This window comes from Gadus morhua, chromosome 13 (genome assembly GCF_902167405.1).
Source record: "Gadus morhua chromosome 13, gadMor3.0, whole genome shotgun sequence".
Classification (NCBI taxonomy): domain Eukaryota; kingdom Metazoa; phylum Chordata; class Actinopteri; order Gadiformes; family Gadidae; genus Gadus; species Gadus morhua.
This window is the reverse complement of record NC_044060.1, coordinates 278,433-299,107: the sequence shown is the minus strand read 5'-3', so window position 1 is coordinate 299,107 and position 20,675 is coordinate 278,433. Positions and strand designations below refer to the sequence as shown.

The 20,675-nt window shown below is 51.2% G+C and overlaps 1 protein-coding gene across 9 annotated transcripts; it reads right to left on the bottom strand.

Moving 5' to 3' along the window:
• Positions 1–258: 258 nt before the first annotated feature.
• smpd4 (sphingomyelin phosphodiesterase 4) lies at positions 259–20,508 on the bottom strand. Of its 9 annotated transcripts, none has more exons than XM_030374416.1 (21): positions 20,342–20,508; positions 19,426–19,517; positions 18,918–19,004; positions 17,594–17,730; positions 17,154–17,229; positions 16,775–16,871; positions 16,509–16,561; positions 15,399–15,550; positions 14,530–14,662; positions 14,150–14,221; positions 10,975–11,064; positions 8,971–9,128; positions 8,516–8,606; positions 8,158–8,255; positions 6,897–7,060; positions 4,846–5,051; positions 3,234–3,464; positions 2,843–2,974; positions 1,633–1,761; positions 1,142–1,264; positions 259–1,033 (listed from the first exon to the last, which is right to left on the bottom strand). In XM_030374416.1, exons 2-21 carry the CDS (start codon positions 19,462–19,464, stop codon positions 716–718), a joined length of 2,586 nt encoding a protein of 861 aa, XP_030230276.1. In that variant the 5' UTR covers positions 19,465–19,517; positions 20,342–20,508; the 3' UTR covers positions 259–715. The 9 variants fall into 9 exon arrangements, with proteins under 9 accessions (XP_030230276.1, XP_030230279.1, XP_030230277.1 ...); XM_030374419.1 differs by having other exon boundaries at positions 14,156–14,221; XM_030374417.1 differs by having other exon boundaries at positions 19,426–19,635; positions 20,342–20,501.
• Positions 20,509–20,675: the final 167 nt, after the last annotated feature.

Genomic DNA, 20,675 nt, shown 5'->3' with positions numbered 1-20,675 from the left:
AGTGGACACGGAGTAGCTCAAACCGTAGACCATTAATGCTGAATTTAAATCTAAGGACATGGATGCCATTTGAAACCAAGCCAGCCTGCTCGATTTACGTGTTGTAAGGTCTCTGAAAAAAGTGATTTAATACCATAAGTCGACAAATTCTGTGGTCGAAAGAAAAGGGTGTCGTTACCTTCACTGCCTTATGCACCAGTTTCTTCCCACACAATCCTAGCTTATGTAGAAGGTCAGATACAAACCACAGACAACACATGCTGCAAAAAGATTGATTTATTGAGGACATTGTGCCAAAACATTCCTCAGTCGTCCACTGAAAAATAGACCATCCATGCCTTGGTCAAGTTCTGGACCGTTCAACGAGGTCCAAGAAAATATATAAAAAAATAATTACAGGTTAGACCATTAAAATAGAACCCATCAAAAAAGCTAGTAAGTTAAATCTGAACAGCTGTAGAAACACCGTCCAGAAGGCAAATACTCCGGCGTTGATTGGACGAGTTCTTATCGGACGCGCGATTGACCTCTGCAGAGCGAAGCACCCGTCAGAAACCATCACCAACGTTTATCGGCAACAAACCAGACTGAAGCTCTTCTGCCCGCAGCAGAGGATGGAACCAACGCTGCAGGCCAGTGTCAGGGCGTTTATTGGCAGGTGTGTGGTGGTCCCCTTCTGGGTGTTATTGGTGGGGGGGGGTCTGCGCTGGAGGCCCTAGTGCGACTTGAGTTTGTCCCCCAGCAGCGTGAGGAGGAGGCCGTGGAGAAGGGCCCCGGCCAGGAGCAGCAGCGTGCTGCAGACCGGCCCCAGGGACACCAGCGCCCCCAGCAGGTAGAGCAGCATGAGGAGCAGCAGCGTGCGGTAGCTGGCCAGCGGCCGCAGGCTGAGGCCGGGCCGGCGGCCGCGCTCCAGCGTCCGCCGCGTCACTACGCTCTTGGCGAGCCGCGGGGAGGCCGGGCCCTCCAGGTAGTGGCGCCCCAGACGGCCCAGGAAGCCCGGCCTGGAGCACAGCGCCGCCATGTGGCCGCCGAACTGTAGCGGGAGGGGGGGGTACAATCAATCAGCTGGAAGTTTAGCAATGGTAAACCTTGTTGTACCGTTAGCGAGCGCAACATTAGCACAACACCAAAGGTATATCACCTGAGCTGTGCTGGTCAGTGGAACGTACGGATCAACGCTGCCGCCATCTTGGTAACCACCTGAATGGAAGCAGTCCGATGGGGCGGAGGTCCCCGTCGGACTCGAAATCACCTTCTTAAGCGTCTTCGAGCGGGTTTGGTTTATGAGATACGTCACACATGTGTTCGTAGTAATTATGGTAAAAAAATAAAAATACATCTATATATATATATAGATATATATATATTTTTTTATAGATTTATGCTTCTTAATAAACATGCTTCTTCTGCGCCTATCGCTTAAAGAAACATGGCGATTTTGACTGGGCGACCTCTGACCTCTGCACATCGGACCTTCATTCATTCATTTTGTTAACCCGCGGCAAGATGGCAGCATTGTTGACGCATGCTTAGCAGCCGAACGCGATACGTAGTCTGCATACTTATCTACGACGCCATGTTAGCGAGCGCAACATTAGCACAAGGCGATGTGAGCGTGGGGAGGGAGCCTACCCTCTGGTTGAGGAGCGAGGACGCCCGGTAGAGCAGGCGGACCAGCGCTGCGTTCTCGTAGCTCCTGATGGGCTGCAGCTCGGGGTCCCCCTGGTACTGGATCTCAAAGCGCCGCAGCCCGTTGATGATCTGCACGCGCACACACACACACACACTTTCTTTAGTGGGATGATATTCTAGTGGTTAGTTTGCCTGGTTGAACCCCAATGTCTTCCGTCTACTTTGAGGCGTCCTTCCTTTAGAATATATACTTTAACTCAGACTTTAAGAACTCAGAAATGCGGTACATCCAGTAAAACAAAAAAAGAGCTCCCCACATCCCTACTGACCTGCAGCTCAAATGTGTAGACGTTTAAATATATTTAGTAATATGGCGGTGCCTGGGTTAGGGTTAGGGTTAGGGTTACCCTAACCCTAACCCTAACTGGCAGTTGGCATTCGAGTTGCACATCTGGAGCCACATCTGCAATGTTGTCATCCAAAAAAGACTTACAGAAACTCTCTCTCTCTCCCCCCCCCCCACTCACTCTCTCTCTCACTCTCCCCTAGTCTCGCAAAGCCAGACTAACCTACAGCAAGTAGAATGGTCTGGAACCACGCTATTTAGAGCCGTCTATCCGGGGGGAAACTGGGCTGGCCTGTTTTTATTTCTTTAAACCAATCACAATCGTCCAGGGCGGGGCTAACCCCGGGAAGCAGCAGCGGTGTCCATGCAGAATAGTGCCGGGGGAGGGAACGTCTTCACGCTCAGAGGCTGTCAGAGAGATGGCTCAATCCCAACCGCACACGCCACAAAAAACTATGAAAGATGTATGTGAAGATCCTTTTATAGTTATATTAAAGGACACAATACTGTGTTTAAGTCTCCGAGGCCGAACTGAACGTTAGCCCTGCTAGCTCCCTGCTCACAATAGGCCACGCTCGATGTATACAACTTGGCCTATTGAAAACAGGCAAGAACATCTTTCTTCCTCAGCAAATGCTGTAACCAAACATGCTAGCTTTACAGCGCTGTCAAAGTCCTCTTCAAACTCCCCATACTGCCTACTGCCTCGTTTGAGGGGGAGCACAATACGGGAGAGCCAGCAACAGGAAGGGGAGGAGTAGCGGTGGAATCCCACGCTAGCGCTATAGACGCTGTCCATTTCAGCTCAGCCAGACTAACTCTCCCCCCAACACTCACTCTCCCCCCCTCACCCCCCCTGCTGACCTGCATGCGCCCCAGGTCGGAGAGGATGAGCCCGCCCTCCCCCTGGACGCAGTCCGGCAGCTGGTTGGAGCCGACGCTGTCCTGGGACAGACCCAGGGTGGAGATGATCTGACCCAGCTGCCCGGCATTCAGCTGGAGGGACACACACACACACACACACACACACACACACACACACACACACACACACACACACACACACACACACACACAGGTCAACACAAGGCTAGGTCCAGGGCTAACGCTAACTAAGCTAAATGTCAACAGAATGTGGATAGTTCCAATGCTACCATTAGAACAGATAAAAAGTGTCGACTACTTCATCATCATCATCCTCCTGATATCGGATGAGCTGAAGCCCCCTCCATCTGTTAGACACAAAGTAAGGCACCTTGAAGATCTGGCACAGGTTCTCCAGCGCCCGGTCCAGGAACTCGTGGGTCTTCTTGACGTTCTCCCCGGTCTCGTCCAGCTCCGAGCCGCCGTAGGCGTGGTTGGGGTCCGCCGAGCCCATCCCGAACCACGACAGGAAGGAGGTGTTGGCGGCCGCCTCCTGGGAGTGGTCCGAGATCCTCTTGGCCGTCTGGCGGGCCTGGGCGATCATCTGGATGAACCTGAGGACCTAGAGGCCCAACACGCGCAGCGTTAGGCCCAACACGCGCAGCGTTAGGCCCAACACGCGCAGCGTTAGGCCCAACACGCGCAGCGTTAGGCCCAACACGCGCAGCGTTAGGCCCAACACGCGCAGCGTTAGGCCCAACACGCGCAGCGTTAGGCCCAACACGCGCAGCGTTAGGCCCAACACGCGCAGCGTTAGGCCCAACACGCGCAGCGTTAGGCCCAACACGCGCAGCGTTAGGCCCAACACGCGCAGCGTTAGGCCCAACACGCGCAGCGTTAGGCCCAACACGCGCAGCGTTAGGCCCAACACGCGCAGCGTTAGGCCCAACACGCGCAGCGTTAGGCCCAACACGCGCAGCGTTAGGCCCAACACGCGCAGCGTTAGGCCCAACACGCGCAGCGTTAGGCCCAACACGCGCAGCGTTAGGCCCAACACGCGCAGCGTTAGGCCCAACACGCGCAGCGTTAGGCCCAACACGCGCAGCGTTAGGCCCAACACGCGCAGCGTTAGGCCCAACACGCGCAGCGTTAGGCCCAACACGCGCAGCGTTAGGCCCAACACGCGCAGCGTTAGGCCCAACACGCGCAGCGTTAGGCCCAACACGCGCAGCGTTAGGCCCAACACGCGCAGCGTTAGGCCCAACACGCGCAGCGTTAGGCCCAACACGCGCAGCGTTAGGCCCAACACGCGCAGCGTTAGGCCCAACACGCGCAGCGTTAGGCCCAACACGCGCAGCGTTAGGCCCAACACGCGCAGCGTTAGGCCCAACACGCGCAGCGTTAGGCCCAACACGCGCAGCGTTAGGCCCAACACGCGCAGCGTTAGGCCCAACACGCGCAGCGTTAGGCCCAACACGCGCAGCGTTAGGCCCAACACGCGCAGCGTTAGGCCCAACACGCGCAGCGTTAGGCCCAACACGCGCAGCGTTAGGCCCAACACGCGCAGCGTTAGGCCCACACGCGCAGCGTTAGGCCCACACGCGCAGCGTTAGGCCCACACGCGCAGCGTTAGGCCCACACACGCAGAAGTTAGGCCCACACACGCAGAAGTTAGGCCCACACACAGTGTTAGACCCACACACAGTGTTAGACCCACACACAGTGTTAGACCCACACACAGTGTTAGACCCACACACAGTGTTAGACCTACACACAGTGTTAGTTAAGGTGCTGTCTGACTGGCTTGTTTGTGGATAGACTACAGTCTCTGTATTACACTAAACAATTATTTATTACACACTAAATAATTAAAATATATGCACTAAATAAATAAGCAGTTTTTCCCCTGGAACACGAACAGTGGATTCATGGTGGTCCCGGTGATACCATACCCCCCTCATACCCCCCTCAAACCACCCCGCCCCCCCTCATACCCCACTCACCGTGCCCCGCAGGTCGGGGCCGAACATCTGCTTGTACTGGCAGTCCTGGCCCTCCAGCGCGTACACGTGGCTCTTCACCCGGAACACGCAGTCTGGCACCGCCCGCTGCCGCGACGACAGGAAGCTGCCCCCCTGGGTGGGGGTGGTGACCCCGCGGGGCTGGCGGTGGTGGAGGACGTGCTCCGGCTCCAGGAACAGCTGCTCCCCTGGGGGGACAAACAAAGTACAGTGCTTAACACCAAGGGACCAGGCTCTACTGGTAAAGGGCCCCCACCACAGTACAGTGCTTAACACCAAGGGGCCAGGCTCTACTGGTAAAGGGCCCCCACCACAGTACAGTGCTTAACACCAAGGGACCAGGCTCTACTGGTAAAGGGCCCCCACCACAGTACAGTGCTTAACACCAAGGGACCAGGCTCTACTGGTAAAGGGCCCCCACCACAGTACAGTGCTTAACCTGAAGGGACCAGGCTCTACTGGTAAAGGGCCCCCACCACAGTACAGTGCTTAACACCAAGGGACCAGGCTCTACTGGTAAAGGGCCCCCACCACAGTACAGTGCTTAACACCAAGGGACCAGGCTCTACTGGTAAAGGGCCCCCACCACAGTACAGTGCTTAACACCAAGGGACCAGGCTCTACTGGTAAAGGGCCCCCACCACAGTACAGTGCTTAACACCAAGGGACCAGGCTCTACTGGTAAAGGGCCCCCACCACAATACAGTGCTTAACACCAAGGGACCAGGCTCTACTGGTAAAGGGCCCCCACCACAGTACAGTGCTTAACACCAAGGGACCAGGCTCTACTGGTAAAGGGCCCCCACCACAGTACAGTGCTTAACACCAAGGGACCAGGCTCTACTGGTAAAGGGCCCCCACCACAGTACAGTGCTTAACACCAAGGGACCAGGCTCTACTGGTAAAGGGCCCCCACCACAGTACAGTGCTTAACACCAAGGGACCAGGCTCTACTGGTAAAGGGCCCCCACCACAGTACAGTGCTTAACCTGAAGGGACCAGGCTCTACTGGTAAAGGGCCCCCACCACAGTACAGTGCTTAACACCAAGGGACCAGGCTCTACTGGTAAAGGGCCCCCACCACAGTACAGTGCTTAACACCAAGGGACCAGGCTCTACTGGTAAAGGGCCCCCACCACAGTACAGTGCTTAACACCAAGGGACCAGGCTCTACTGGTAAAGGGCCCCCACCACAGTACAGTGCTTAACACCAAGGGTCCAGGCTCTACTGGTAAAGGGCCCCCACCACAATACAGTGCTTAACACCAAGGGACCAGGCTCTACTGGTAAAGGGCCCCCACCACAGTACAGTGCTTAACACCAAGGGACCAGGCTCTACTGGTAAAGGGCCCCCACCACAGTACAGTGCTTAACACCAAGGGACCAGGCTCTACTGGTAAAGGGCCCCCACCACAGTACAGTGCTTAACCTGAAGGGACCAGGCTGTACTGGTAAAGGGCCCCCACCACAGTACAGTGCTTAACACCAGGGACCAGGCTCTACTGGTAAAGGGCCCCCACCACAGTACAGTGCTTAACACCAGGGACCAGGCTCTACTGGTAAAGGGCCCCCACCACAGTACAGTGCTTAACACCAGGGACCAGGCTCTACTGGTAAAGGGCCCCCACCACAGTACAGTGCTTAACGCAGCAGTTTAAAGAAGGGAACAAGCATTGGGATCAGAGATACGGCAACACAAAGTGTTAAACCAGAGGATAAACAGAGGAACCAGAATCAAGTGGTCATTAAATAACAATCAATGACCCCCCGGTCCAACACCTACTGGTGCTCAAAATACATTTCTAGACTCTCTACAAAGCCTCGTGGATCTCAACATCACCACATCTTTGCATTCATTCTGTTTGGTAGCCTCAGCATTCATTCTGTTTGTTAGGCAACTCAGCAGATAAAATGTGGGCGTTTGGCATCTAGTAAGGTCTGAGGAAAGCATATTCATAGACTGCTCGGTGTGACTCCGACAGTAACCAAGGCGACACACGTAAACACCAGGAAGCTGCGTTGGTGGCCCTCACCCTTCTGGATCATGTCAGGGAGGTTCATCTGGGAAAAGACCTTGGCCACCCTGAACACCATGAGGGCGTTCTTGGCGTTGACCAGGTCGGTACGGATGGCCCGGTTCAGGAACCCCTGGAACAGCTTGGTGTACATGAGCAGGTTCTCCTCCACGAAGGAACCCCTGACACAGAACACAGTGAACCGAGAGAACAGGCCACGTTAAGGACAGGTGCTGCAGGTCATGTGGTACCATTTATCCTTTATCTGACGTGGCTTCCAGCCGACTACCGATACACGTCCTCCAGGGCCAGCTAGGCGTTAGGGCATCTTTCTCAAGGACACCAACAGGCTGACGTTTGGGGTTTGATACCAGAACGTTTAGGTCGGGAGTCCAACCCCGAGGCAAGAAACCATCCCAAACCCCCCAGTGGGGGTAGATTCTAGTTCTGGAAGAATCCAGTCGGCATGGTTACTATAACCTGTTCTGACTGTTGATTCTAGTTCTGTGAGTATCCGCGGATCATGGTTACTGTATCGCTAGCTGACTGTTGATTCTAGCTCAATCAGGAGCCGGTCGTCATGGTTACTGGGACGCTGGCTGACTGTTGATTCCAGCTCAATCAGGAGCCGGTCGTCATGGTTACTACGACGCTGGCTGACTGTTGATTCTAGCTCAATCAGGAGCCGGTCGTTATGGTTACCACGACGCTGGCTGACTGTTGATTCTAGCTCAATCAGGAGCCGGTCGTCATGGTTACTACGACGCTGGCTGACTGTTGATTCCAGCTCAATCAGGAGCCGGTCGTCATGGTTACTACGACGCTGGCCGACTGTTGATTCCAGCTCAATCAGGAGCCAGTCGTCATGGTTACTATGACGCTGGCCGACTGTTGATTCCAGCTCAATCAGGAGCCGGTCGTCATGGTTACTACGACGCTGGCCGACTGTTGATTCTAGCTCAATCAGGAGCCGGTCGTCATGGTTACAACGACGCTGGCTGACTGTTGATTCCGGGCTCAATCAGGAGCCGGTCGTCATGGTTACTACGACGCTGGCCGACTGTTGATTCCAGCTCAATCAGGAGCCGGTCGTCATGGTTACTACGACGCTGGCTGACTGTTGATTCCAGCTCAATCAGGAGCCGGTCGTCATGGTTACTACGACGCTGGCTGACTGTTGATTCCAGCTCAATCAGGAGCCGGTCGTCATGGTTACTACGACGCTGGCTGACTGTTGATTCCAGCCCAATCAGGAGCCGGGGCAGCGGTTCCTCCTCACCAGCGGTCGGGTACGGTACGGCTCAGGTCGGGCTGGGGGGGGCCCTTCTCTCCCGTGTACCTCCAGGGCTGGATGTAGCTCAGCCAGGTCTCCAGCACCTGACACACGGACCGCACATTAACCACGCTGAGAGGTAAGGCAAGGACTATACGTCTTCATTAGGTCTTTGAACTAGTACAGAGCAAACCCACATGAGCACAGTCAGGGTTTAAACTGTACACATAGATCAATGTCTAATATCCAATCAACCCTTTTCTAATTTAAACATTAAATAATAGTGACATATGGCCCAGTAGTATCAGTATGAAGGCCTGAGTACTGATGTAGTGGTGAGTGTGGACCAGACGGGGGGGCTTACGGCTCTGAAGGACGCGTCCAGAGGCCAGTGTCCGAAGCAGTGCTGCAGGAAGAGGTAGAGCTTCTGCTGGACGAACCGCTGCACCACCACCCTGGAGGCAGAGGACCAGAGAGCTGCAGGCTCTGGGGGGATGGATGGACATACTCGTGCGTGTGTACACGTTTGTGTGTGTGTACGTCGTGCACACGTGTGCACGTGTGTGTTTACATGTGTGCACGTGTGTGCGTGGGTGTGTGCGCGCGCACATGTGTGCGTAGTCGTACATGTGTGCGTGCGTGGGCGTGTGTGCACGTGTGTGTGCACGTGTTTGTGTGCGCGTGTTTGTGTGCGCGTGTACGTGCCTGCGCGTGTGTGCACGTGTGTGTGCACGTGTTTGTGTGCGCGTGTACGTGTGTGTGCGTGCGACAGAGGGACCCAGACGCCCACTGAGCCTCCGGTGCAGGGACGGCGCCCACCTCTTGAACTCCTCCAGAGGGCTGGTGTGGGCGGGCGCCGAGGGCGCCGAGGGGGCGGCCGCCAGCTGCTCCGGCCGCAGGCTGCAGGAGAAGGCGTGGAGGTGCTTCACCAGCAGCCGCACCACCATCACGTGCTCCTCCGTGGGGCTGAAGGGCTCCTGGGAGGAAGGCGGGTTACATGGGGCGAAAAGGGGATCGGCCAATCAGCAGCAAGCTTGTGTGAATCGGCAAATGGCAACGCTGCACAGTGGTAGTTAATCAAGACTCAGCCAACCAGCCCCCGGATAACCATCGTTCACGCATCGCATTCAGAGCCCAGAGACCCCCGCCAGAGGCCTGAGAAACCTCACTATGGAGAATCTTAATACTTTTTAGATATTTATGAAAGACACTAAAATAGGTTAACAATTTAATTTATGATGTATATTTTTATGATTATATATTTTGCATAGATTTTATTTATAAAATGTATATAATACGCCTCAATCAAAATCTAGCCTCAATCAAAATCTAGAGTCAAAAGTTTCCTGGCCTCAATTTTCTTATGAATGTTTTTTAGCATATGAAAATCAAATGCCATCATAAATAATTTACATTTCTCAATGACTTGTGTTCTTATTGTTCTGCTGTGTTTGACTGCGGTGCAGTAGTGTGTGTGTGTGGACCTCGATTCTCTCTGATCTGCTGGTGGAAGCCAGACTAGAGAGAATGAAGCACGGCACCAAGACCCCTTCCTGCTTCACCATCTAAATCACATAACTAAACCACGCCCCAGGCCAGCTTAACCACGCCCCAGGCCAGCTTAACCACGCCCCAGGCCAGCTTAACCACGCCCCAGGCCAGCTAAACCACGCCCCAGGCCAGCTAAACCACGCCCCAGGCCAGCTAAACCACGCCCCAGGCCAGCTAAACCACGCCCCAGGCCAGCTAAACCACGCCCCAGGCCAGCTAAACCACGCCCCAGGCCAGCTAAACCACGCCCCAGGCCAGCTAAACCACGCCCCAGGCCAGCTAAACCACGCCCCAGGCCAGCTAAACCACGCCCCAGGCCAGCTCAACCACGCCCCAGGCCAGCTTAACCACGCCCCAGGTCAGCTTAACCACGCCCCGTTTCTCCCTGCATGCCAGCCACATAATGCAGGGGAGAGTGTAAGCACTCATACTGTTCCCTTGTGTATATGTAAGTGGAAAACACTTACATATACACAAACACAAACAGACAAAGACACACGACTTACAAACAAGAGAAGAAAAAGCTGCAAAGCACTGCAGGCGTTGAGCGACATGCTGTAAAGGATTGTATGAGCACAGCAGCACCACAGACAAAGCAGTGCAGTTGGGCTGGGAGACCGGTCCTACCCAGGTAGCTCATGGCCATCAAGGATACTTCTCTAGGATACGTCGGGACCCGGACCAATCAATGGCCTTCGAGCATGAATTAATCGGGCAGACTTTGAACAATGAAGTGATTAGTGGATGTTGTTGTTCTTTATGTATTCATTAGTAACTCTCATAGTCTGTATGGAATAAGGTTGAATTTGCACCTCATTAGCGTCGTCATGAAGAGGAAGTGCTTCGTCATAACTAAAGAGAAGTATTCTAGACAGGAACCCTACATGTGCTCTTAGACCAACCCGGCACGCTTCCACCAGTCGACAATCACTATTCAGGAGGCTGTCGTCACCATGGCAACGCCCTGCCAACCACATTACGGCTCGGCCACAGAAGAGTGGCCTGAATGGAAGCCAGAGGAAGGCTTGTGGCGCTGACCCGTGAGCCTGGACCTCCATGACAGGACGGTCCGGGCCGACGCCGGCAGCGACCACCGGCCTGTCTCACCGGCCGGCCATCTTGGTTGTAGCCCGTAGCAGGGGGACAGACGGGATTCACCTGAGGTGGCCGTCAGGTGATCGGTTGGTGTAAGAGCACCTTGCATCCCGCGACCTGGGTTGGACCCCCCGGGGTGTGTAGGGGGGGGGGGGCTGAGTGTAGAGGTAACAGTACTTGGTAGGTGTGCAGGGTCCCAGAGCCTGACGGGGGGGGAGGTTGACACGGCATGCTGGACATACAGAGCCGATACTGCAGCAGCGCCAGCTGCACCCCCAGACAGCACCAGGTGGAGGAGGAGGAGGAGGACACGTGGACGAAGAGGACCAACAGGGATACAAGGTGAAGGAACACGTGAGAACAGTGGAAAAGAAGGACAGGGACAAATAAAAAGGAGAAAGGTTGAGGAGGTCGTTTGGAAGGAGGAAATGAGGATCAGAGGGACAAAAGGAGAGACAATGTGTAAACAGAAATACTGACCGTTGGAACACACTGTACGAGTGGGCTGAGGGGGAGGGTCACCTGGGAGGAGTCACTTCAGTCCTCCATCCCCTACATCACCTAGCAACCTACCTAAACTACACCTCATGTTCAAAACAAGTCAACAGACCCGAACCAGACTACGGGGTCACCTAGACACTAGGGCTGAATGATTTGGGGAAATAATCTAGTTGCGATTATTTTGACCAATATTGCGATTTAATGTGCGATTTTTATTAAGTTCCTTATGTTGTGTATTATTCACTAAAAAAGAAATAAACCATTCTTTAGTATGACCAACACAACATTGGAAGCAGTCAACATAAAACTACTCTTTCTTTTAGGCCAAGCCGATGTGTTGAGATTAATTGATATTATAAACTTCTTTATTTAACCATTAAATTATAAAATAAAAATAAATTAATCGTACTGATTTCCAGTTAGTTACAGTAACGAATCCCTACCGGACTACGTGGTCACCTAGCAACCTACCACTACTGCACTCCACGGTCTGCCAGCGCTAGCCTGAGGCCCAGACCGCAGAACAATTCACAATAAAAACCTAACAAACCTGCTGGCTCCAATTCTCTATTGGGTCAATCCCATTTGACTCACATTAGATAACTAACAAGGATTCTTTCAGACATGAATGGGGAACAGCAGGGAGCTGAAATAGTTATGTGTCACCTCAAAGTGCCAGTAGGGGGCGCTGTATTGCTGGAGTTAATCCCAGCACTGTCGTAAAGGGGAGAGGACGTTCTCACACAGCCAACCACGCAACATCCAGTCACAGGCCAACGGACAGATCGGTTACACACATCACAGGACTCATTGTTACGGTACACAAAAACACTACAGTAGACGACATGCAAATACACACAGCGCAGGACATGCCAGCATAGAGCCCCGCGGTGAGACCCCCGCAGTCAGACCCCCGCGTTGAGACCCCCGCGGTCACACCCCCGCGGTGAGACCCCCGCGGTCAGACCCCCGCGGTCAGACCCCCGCGGTCAGACCCCCGCGGTCAGACCCCCGCGGTCAGACCCCCGCGGTGAGACCCCCGCGGTGAGACCCCTGTACGACAGGACGGGGGGAGCCGGGTCAAGCAGAACCAGGTCCACTGTTTGGGTGGGTGCAGGATCAAAGCATTTCATTGCTACCTCTCGGTAAATGTTTGTTGGAGCAGGGGAGAAGATGCAAGTAAATGTTTATTCCTTATTGCCCGCGTACTAGTCTGGACAAGGCCTTCCTGCCCTTGTCACAGAAGTCCTACAATGAGAGTGGCTCTATGCTGCTCATGCCCAACGTCAGGGAGGGGGTTATACAATGGAGAGGCATGGAAGAAGTACAGATAGGAGAGAGAAGAGCCAGACAGGAGAGTTAGAGACAGATAGGAGAGAGAAGAGCCAGCAGGAGAGTTAGAGACAGATAGGAGAGAGAAGAGCCAGCAGGAGAGTTAGAGACAGATAGGAGAGAGAAGAGCCAGACAGGAGAGTTAGAGACAGATAGGTGACATGGAGACAGATGGAGAGAGAGACAGAGAGAGGGATGGAGGCGTACATGGTGACAGCCTTGCAGCATGCTCACAGTAGGAGAAGAGAGGTGAGGAGGGGAAACAGAAGGACTACTACGTAGAGAGGTGAAGTTGTGGGGAGTCCGCATCGCACAGGTCCCACTGACAACAAATACCCAGCAGCAGAAACACAACACATTATCATGTTGCCTTGACAAAAGTCTAACACAGGGCTAGTGTGGTTTGGTCACACTAAAGCCTCGTGTTGAATTAATAACAAGGGAAATGTCTCCCTGTTTTGGGTTACTACAATAGCATGAGGCCAAACTCTACAACGATAGCAACCCATCATTAGATGATCAAACTAAAGGCTGGTTTGTGATTGGTTAATGGTGGAGTGATGTCATAACAAGACCTTAAGGGCTTATTATGGTTCAACGTTCACGCAACGCAATTACCACGCATAGTCGCATACGCGTCGACGCAGTCGTGAACCTTTATGGTTCTGCGTAGGGTTTTAGTAAGCGGACCAATCACAGCCCTTGCTGCGTCGCCTCGACGGAAGGTTAACATTTTTGGGAGGCGCACGTCAGGGTCCGCAAGGCCGTAAGGGGTCTGTGACCCCCTTGCTTTGCGTGAACGTGGGACAGTAATCAGCCTTTTACCATCACACGGTGGATTCCTGTTAGTTTGGCTAGACAGAGTGAATCAGCAAGGCTTTGGGGATTTCAGCATGGTCGAAAATAATCCCCGAGTTCTTACCAAACCCATGGCCTTTGGTGTTAATCTGAAGAGAATTACAAATTAAAACAATAGCCAGCTTTCGAGTGGATGCCACACCCAGGCCTGCCCCGGGCCAGTCATGATTAAAGGAGAACCATCAAGCCTGGCTATTTCAGAGAGTAAACGCCCGCTGTGAACTATTCCGATCTACGGTCGGTTTGTTTCTGCGAAAGAATCCAGGAAAGGTTGGAGAAATGACGCAAATGGTCAAACTTTTTACTACTATTCTTATTTCATTAAGCTTGATGGTTGTCCTATCAACCAGATCTCATTCGTAAAGTGACAAGGTTCCCTCAGGTAAGTCATCCTTCCTAGAGTCCAATCCTAGCACCTACCCTATGCCAATATCCCCAGCATCTCCTCTTTGCATCAATTTGTGTATGTGCACATGCGTGTGTGTGTGTGTGTGTGTGTGTGTGTGTGTGTGTTAGAGATCAGGTGCAGTCGTAGCCAGGGCGCAGTAGAGGAGAGGAAGTGTGCCCGCAAGAGAGAGTGTATGGGTGAGGGGGGGCGAGAGGGAGGGAGAGAGAGTGAGAGAGAGAGGGGGAGAGGTTGGAGGTGTGCCATGCAGCCTACCTTCACCTGGGGGGACTGCAGCTTCTGGTACATCTCCAGAGAGTATTGGTGGAGCCACACCTCCACAAACATCTGGGGTCCAGAGAACAGAAAGAAGTAAAGAACAACCTTTACTTGTTGAAATGTCCAAAGAATTATAAGACAACAAACCATACTTTGTCTATACTCTTTAGAAAAATAATAATAATAATAATCTGGAGTTAGGATAAAAAAAAAAAAAAGAACTTGTTGGTCTGTTCCTGATTAGACCAGACTTACTTTGTAACACCAATTCTCTTTTCTCTCTAAAGTCCAATTGATAACGTTGTGTGTTTCAAAGTGTCCCTGTAACGTGTCTGACTAGAAGGCCTTGAGGAAGGCCCTGTGGGCCGGGGCCTGACCTGCAGCAGCGTCTCTGATCTCCAGATCTCCTGGGCCGCCGGGTCCGCCGTGGCCGAGGGCTGGTGGAAGATGTGGTGCTTCAGGAGGCTGGGGCTGTGCACGCCGTAGCCCGCAAACGCCACGCTCTGGGGCCTGGGAGCACAGCACAGCGGGTCACACGGAGCTCCTACTGGAGATCAGCCTCAGGGACGAGCTGTGGGGCTCGCTACCCTCTGGTGGATGGGTTAGTCTTCATTTGTTTGTTATTGGTTTATTAGACCGTCGTCCTGTCTATCATTGAGTCTGTATGTTATTGGTTTATTAGACCGTCGTCCTGTCTATCATTGAGTCTGTATGTTATTGGTTTATTAGACTGTCGTCCTCTCTATCATTGAGTCTGTATGTATGTATAGGGCTTTGAGTTCATATGTGCAGTTTGTGCTTAGATGATTTGAAGCACATATAAGCACAAGTGCAAGACAAATTCCCCTTGGGGCAATAAAGGGTAACCTATCTATCTACCCCAATGGACCGGGTCCACAAAATAAACAACTATTTTATATTGATTGTTTACACTGAAATGGTGATAAAAACAAGTTCACATACACCTGATTTATAGTACCACACTTGCTCTCTACCTATGGAACCAACCTCATGCATTGAAACCTAACCGATCTACAGGTATTATTCATTTACTTGTGCGTGTTATTTTAGGTTGATGATAACCCCTAAAAAAGGACACAAAACTTGAAGATATTCAAAAGAACAGTTAAACTCCATCACACACACACTTTTTGGTTGTCATCATTGTCTGGTTTGTCGCCAAAAGCTTAGATTTCATCTTGATTGGTTGGGAGCAGCCATGATGTTCAGAGGTGGTGGCCCGTACCTTGGAGACGGAGTGGTTACAGATCCCCTGGCGTCGGAGAAGGGAGAGGGCGGGACTACCCCCACTGTAGGCAGGAAGTACTTCAGGTAGGTGTCCACCAGCATGAAGTAGGCAGAGTCCGTACAGCTCCCCTGCTGGCCTGGAGGAATGCACTGAGAACGCACAGGTACACGGTTCACCGGTCAGATCACACTGCATTCACACTGAGTGGATCACAGGTACGCGGTTCACCGGTCAGATCACACTGCATTCACACTGAGTGGATCACAGGTACGCGGTTCACCGGTCAGATCACACTGCATTCACACTGAGTGGATCACAGGTACGCGGTTCACTGGTCAGATCACACTGAGTGGATCACAGGTACACGGTTCACCGGTCAGATCACACTGCATTCACACTGAGTGGATCACAGGTACACGGTTCACCGGTCAGATCACAGGTACACGGTTCACCGGTCAGATCACACTGAGTGGATCACAGGTACACGGTTCACCGGTCAGATCACACTGCATTCACACTGAGTGGATCACAGAGGGAGGAACTATTGGGAGATGGTGAACTACCACAGCACTGATGGAAATGAAAGAATAAACATGGAATATTCAACGTGTATAACATGGCTGCGCTTGCTGCAGTTAACGGAAAATAATAAAAAGAGCTTGGTACGCAAAAGTCTGCGTTAACAATCAAACATTAAGCACCAAATCAAACAGCACTTTCTCACTGCAATTTTCAGGACCGCCACCTGAGGGCAACAGACTAGCTTCTCTACATGGAACTAATAATAATAATAATACATTTTATTTATAATGCACTTTATATTCAAGAATCTCAAAGTGCTTCAGAGAAAAAAAATAACAAAAAAAACGATTAAAAGGGGAACCTCAAAGAAAGTTTAGCTAAATGCTCTTTTAAAGAGATGGGTTTTGAGGTTCCGTTTAAAAAGAGCTGTAGTCTGTGGAGCCCTCAGGTGGTCAGGGAGGGCGTTCCATAGTCTAGGGGCAGCAGCAGAAAAGGCCCGATCACCCATGGTGCACAGCTTCGTATGTCGTATGAGTGGAACTCAATATTTTAACCTTCTAACTCAAAGAAGAAGACATGTTGTACCTTTACTGTGAGGAGACTGTGGGCGAAGTTGAACATGTAGTATTCAAACGGATCTGCAGAAGGTTAAGGAAATCAACTCGAACATACAACACTATATTTAACAATTAGTTCTCCCGCCAATTGGCATTGAGCATCGTCATGGATACGGTTAAAATGCATAGATAAAATGCAAAGCCATAGAGCTGTTCATGTAATCCAGGCACAACTAGCTCTACATGGATTCAGAGCCAGGGAGGAGGAGGGGGGGCTTTTACTTTGAAGGATACTTAGTGGAAGCAGACCGGACCTGGCAAACTGCAGCTTGTTATGGAACAGAGGGCAGTCTGGGAGGACGCCTTCCTGGATGGACACCTTCACCGGGCCCTGCAACAAACAACCAGGCCTTCAAACACACAACGAGTTCTACAACAGGGTCCCAGGGGCCACTCCATCAGAGGTCGACAATTCCATAATTTCAAAATAAAAGTACTAGCATGTTGCAACGCAGCAAAGTTTATGTCAGAGTAAGTAAATGTTTCATGTCGACTTCATAAACCCAAGTGAAACAATGAGGAGGCAGTGGATACAAGAATAGTGACGCTGGAAATATGAACACACAACTGAATGAGGTGATTCATAAAAGAGAACTGTAGTTCTTTCTCTTACAGGCAGATGACTGACAGAGACTTCATACTTGTACTCTTCCGCCTGAAGTTTGTACACAAGCTTCATCATCGGACCACTGTGGAGAAAAACCCAAAGAGTCAATATGGAATATTACACAGTCATCACAAAGACTCAACTTCCCAGAAGCCCTTGTTTAGAACAAATATCCCAGAGTGTTTGAAAACCTAATATGATTGCACCGCAAGGTCAACATTTCTACTGCTGCTGGTTTCCCAATCAAACAGCTAACATTGGAAGGCTAGCCGTCGAGTCATTCTATTGAGTGACTCGACTGGTAACTTTCATAGTTACAGTCTCAAATCGACTGAAGAGATTGGCTGACAGGAAACCAAAAGGCCTACATAGCTTCAACAAGAGGCTAAGTCGTGTTCCAGGCTGAAGGCTAGGCCTTTATGTGGCGTCGGTGGCCCTGGACTGACCTGGGGTCCAGGAAGTCCAGCACTAGGTTGTATCCGTTGCCCCGGGAGGGAATGGAACGCAGGTTCCACCCGGCGAGGATCCCGTCCAGGCTGCCAAACACGCTCTCCACCAGCCAGGGGAAGACAGCATGCAGCTCCTGGACACACACACACACCATCGTATCAACACACAAACATGATAATGTACACAACACACACACTACACTACACCAAACCCTTACTTTTACTCTAATTATATCATCTGGATTTATGTGCAATAGTAATATGCACACTTTGCAAGCAGCATCTACAGAAATGTGAGATACTTGGGTTGAAACTAATGCATGAACAACAAATCAAGATGCAGCAGTCCTGTCCCCATCAGAAATCAACCAGAACCCCAAAATACCTACTAGCAATAATTGTACCAATGCAAAACAACAGCAGAGCCGGCACAATGAACTACACCTGGAGATGAACGCAGGAGAAACCACCATCCTACCCCAGTAACATTAACCGTCTTTAGTCAGCGGGCACAGAATGCTTATTGAATTCCGTCTCTGGGTGGACGTAATGCAGCGACAGTGTCTATGTTGACAGGAACTATGTTAATCTCATGCCCACCCTCTGTGTGGGCGAGAGCAGTGCGACAGCTGCTTTACTGTTGTTCAGAACCTGGCTCGGTCTGAACTGACATCACACTTTTATCCAGTTATAAACATGGTATTAAGGAACAGGTAGAAGGTAGAATGCATATATGGAGGTTCAAACCCAGAACCTTTCATCCATAGTCAAACACCCTGACCATTATACTATCCATCCAATTCCTCTTTGACTCACGGTCTGTGTCTAAATAAACCATTTCTAATAAAACTTTTAAGATAACTTCCACAACAACTGCTACTTTGCAAAATGACTTTGCAAAAAAATACAAAAATAACCCAATAAATTGATTAGAAAAATCTAAGAGTGGTGTATTAGGATGGACATTTTTTATGCAACAGGGGAATGCAAACCTTTAAACAACACAAAGGTTACATTCCAGCGAGAGTAAGGAGACAGTGAGAGCCAGTCACTGTCTGCTGACTCAGAGAGCAGCAGCTGTTCAGACTACAGGGGCTCCGGCCTTAAAGGGGCCGTTATCCCCCGCCTGACCCGCCCCAGGGAGCAACAATCCCGGGGAGAACATACCGCCTGCTCGGCATGGATGCAGACCTGTTCCCCGAAGACACTCAACCTAGATAACGATAACATGACCATATACGGAGTGGAGGAAAGCCTTTAGAGCGCTGCTACGAGTCTAACCAGGACAGAGGTTCTGAATGACATCGTGGGTTGATGGTACCTTGGCGGGGTAGTCATTGATGACTTTCACCAAGTCCTGGCATCGCTGTAGTAGGGGCTTGGTGGTGGAGTCTGATTTCAGGTTGGCCTGGGGACCGAAGCAGATGAATAAATCAATACAAGGTGAGGACACACAGGAGTACAGACATTACATAGACAAATGTTTGATATTTAAATTAATTCAAAGCCTACAATATTATGGCCCTCCATGTACACTAACTGTTACACTGATTTACACAACCTTGGCTCTCATATGACCATTGCAGAGAGCACAACAAATCAACAGATTGAATGCTAACACTAAAGTAAATGACAAAGCAACTTTTTCAGTACCAAACATCTGATACATGACATCGTAATGTCAAGAGCAAGACAATCAATACAAGCATTGAAGCTAGTCCGCTTCAAAGTAAAATGTATACACCAGCAGGTGGTATGGGTGGGACCCATTTATATCCATCACTACCCCACCACGGGGTGAGCCAACCCGAACCCAGTGCAGGACTCACCAGGAGGAAGCTGGGTTGCTGCAGGTTGGGAGCAGCCATGGCGGAGCCGGGACTCGACCCGTGGGACACACGATCCGCTGGGACACCGCCTGCTACAGAAGCACTCACTGCTTACCCACACACCGCCACCCACCAGACACTAAGTAGGTCGTGTGACGCAGCCGGCACGCCTTTGGCTATGGACTCTGCGAGGGTGAGCTGGTAAGGGATCTATAAATATGAGAATGCCTTAGCTGGGTTCGAGTACGTTGGGGATTCAACCGCACGAGGCAAAGCTCAATGAAAAGTCCTCAGACGGTGTACTGTCAAGTTAGGCTACCTATCCAAATGTGCTACTTTGTGGTTCTGCGCAGACGCATGCCTGCATAGTGACCAGTGTAGTAGTACACATACTGTTCCCCTGAAATCTCCAATAAAGACGTTATAATACAGCATCAAAATATGCTAACAATGTACATGGAGTGAGTAGTGGTGTACAATAACGTCATTCTGCAGTGGGAGCATCGTTTGACAGATCTACAGATGCAATACGCTACCAAACACATAGGGTAGCATGTGTTGATCGGGTAGCGGATCGATGTAGTGACAAGGGAGCAGACAGCCGGCAGAACACTGCATACAACTACCCTATCGAAAAGTGCTACCTTATGTGTTTGGTAGCGTATTGGATCTGCAGACCAATATCTTCTGTCAAACGATGCTCCCACTACACTCAATAGTGTCTGCATGATCACGCGCAGAACCACTAGGTAGCACATTTTGATACGTAGCATAAGGTAGCGTAACTTGGCAGAACATAAACATCCTTATGCGCGAACCATGCGCACTGAACGAGAGTGCGCCTAGCTCGTCCGCTAGCAACTCTGCTGTCAAGAACACAACTTCACAATATGCTGTTCTGTTCTGCGTTGTGTACCTTGTTTCCAGTCCAACGCTGTCTTTCGTGGCTCAGGTGTAAGGTGTGGGTGCCTGGCGTGGCGCGCAGACCTCAGGTATCTTCAGCTTTCAGTTCCGATCAAGCGCGGGCTTCCATCCGACTCCTCTCGAGCTCAGAGAGCAAGCGAGGACGTCACTTCCGGAGCAGGACTCGCAGAGGCAAACGCTCGCCGGCTGGTGTTCGCCAGGACACACCGCCCTCGTTCGGTCAGAATGTGTATTTATTTTCTGTTGTATTACATTAAAATTGATTTATTATATTAAATTAGGTTTCATCGTTTTATACCATATTATATTATATTAGACTGGTTAGC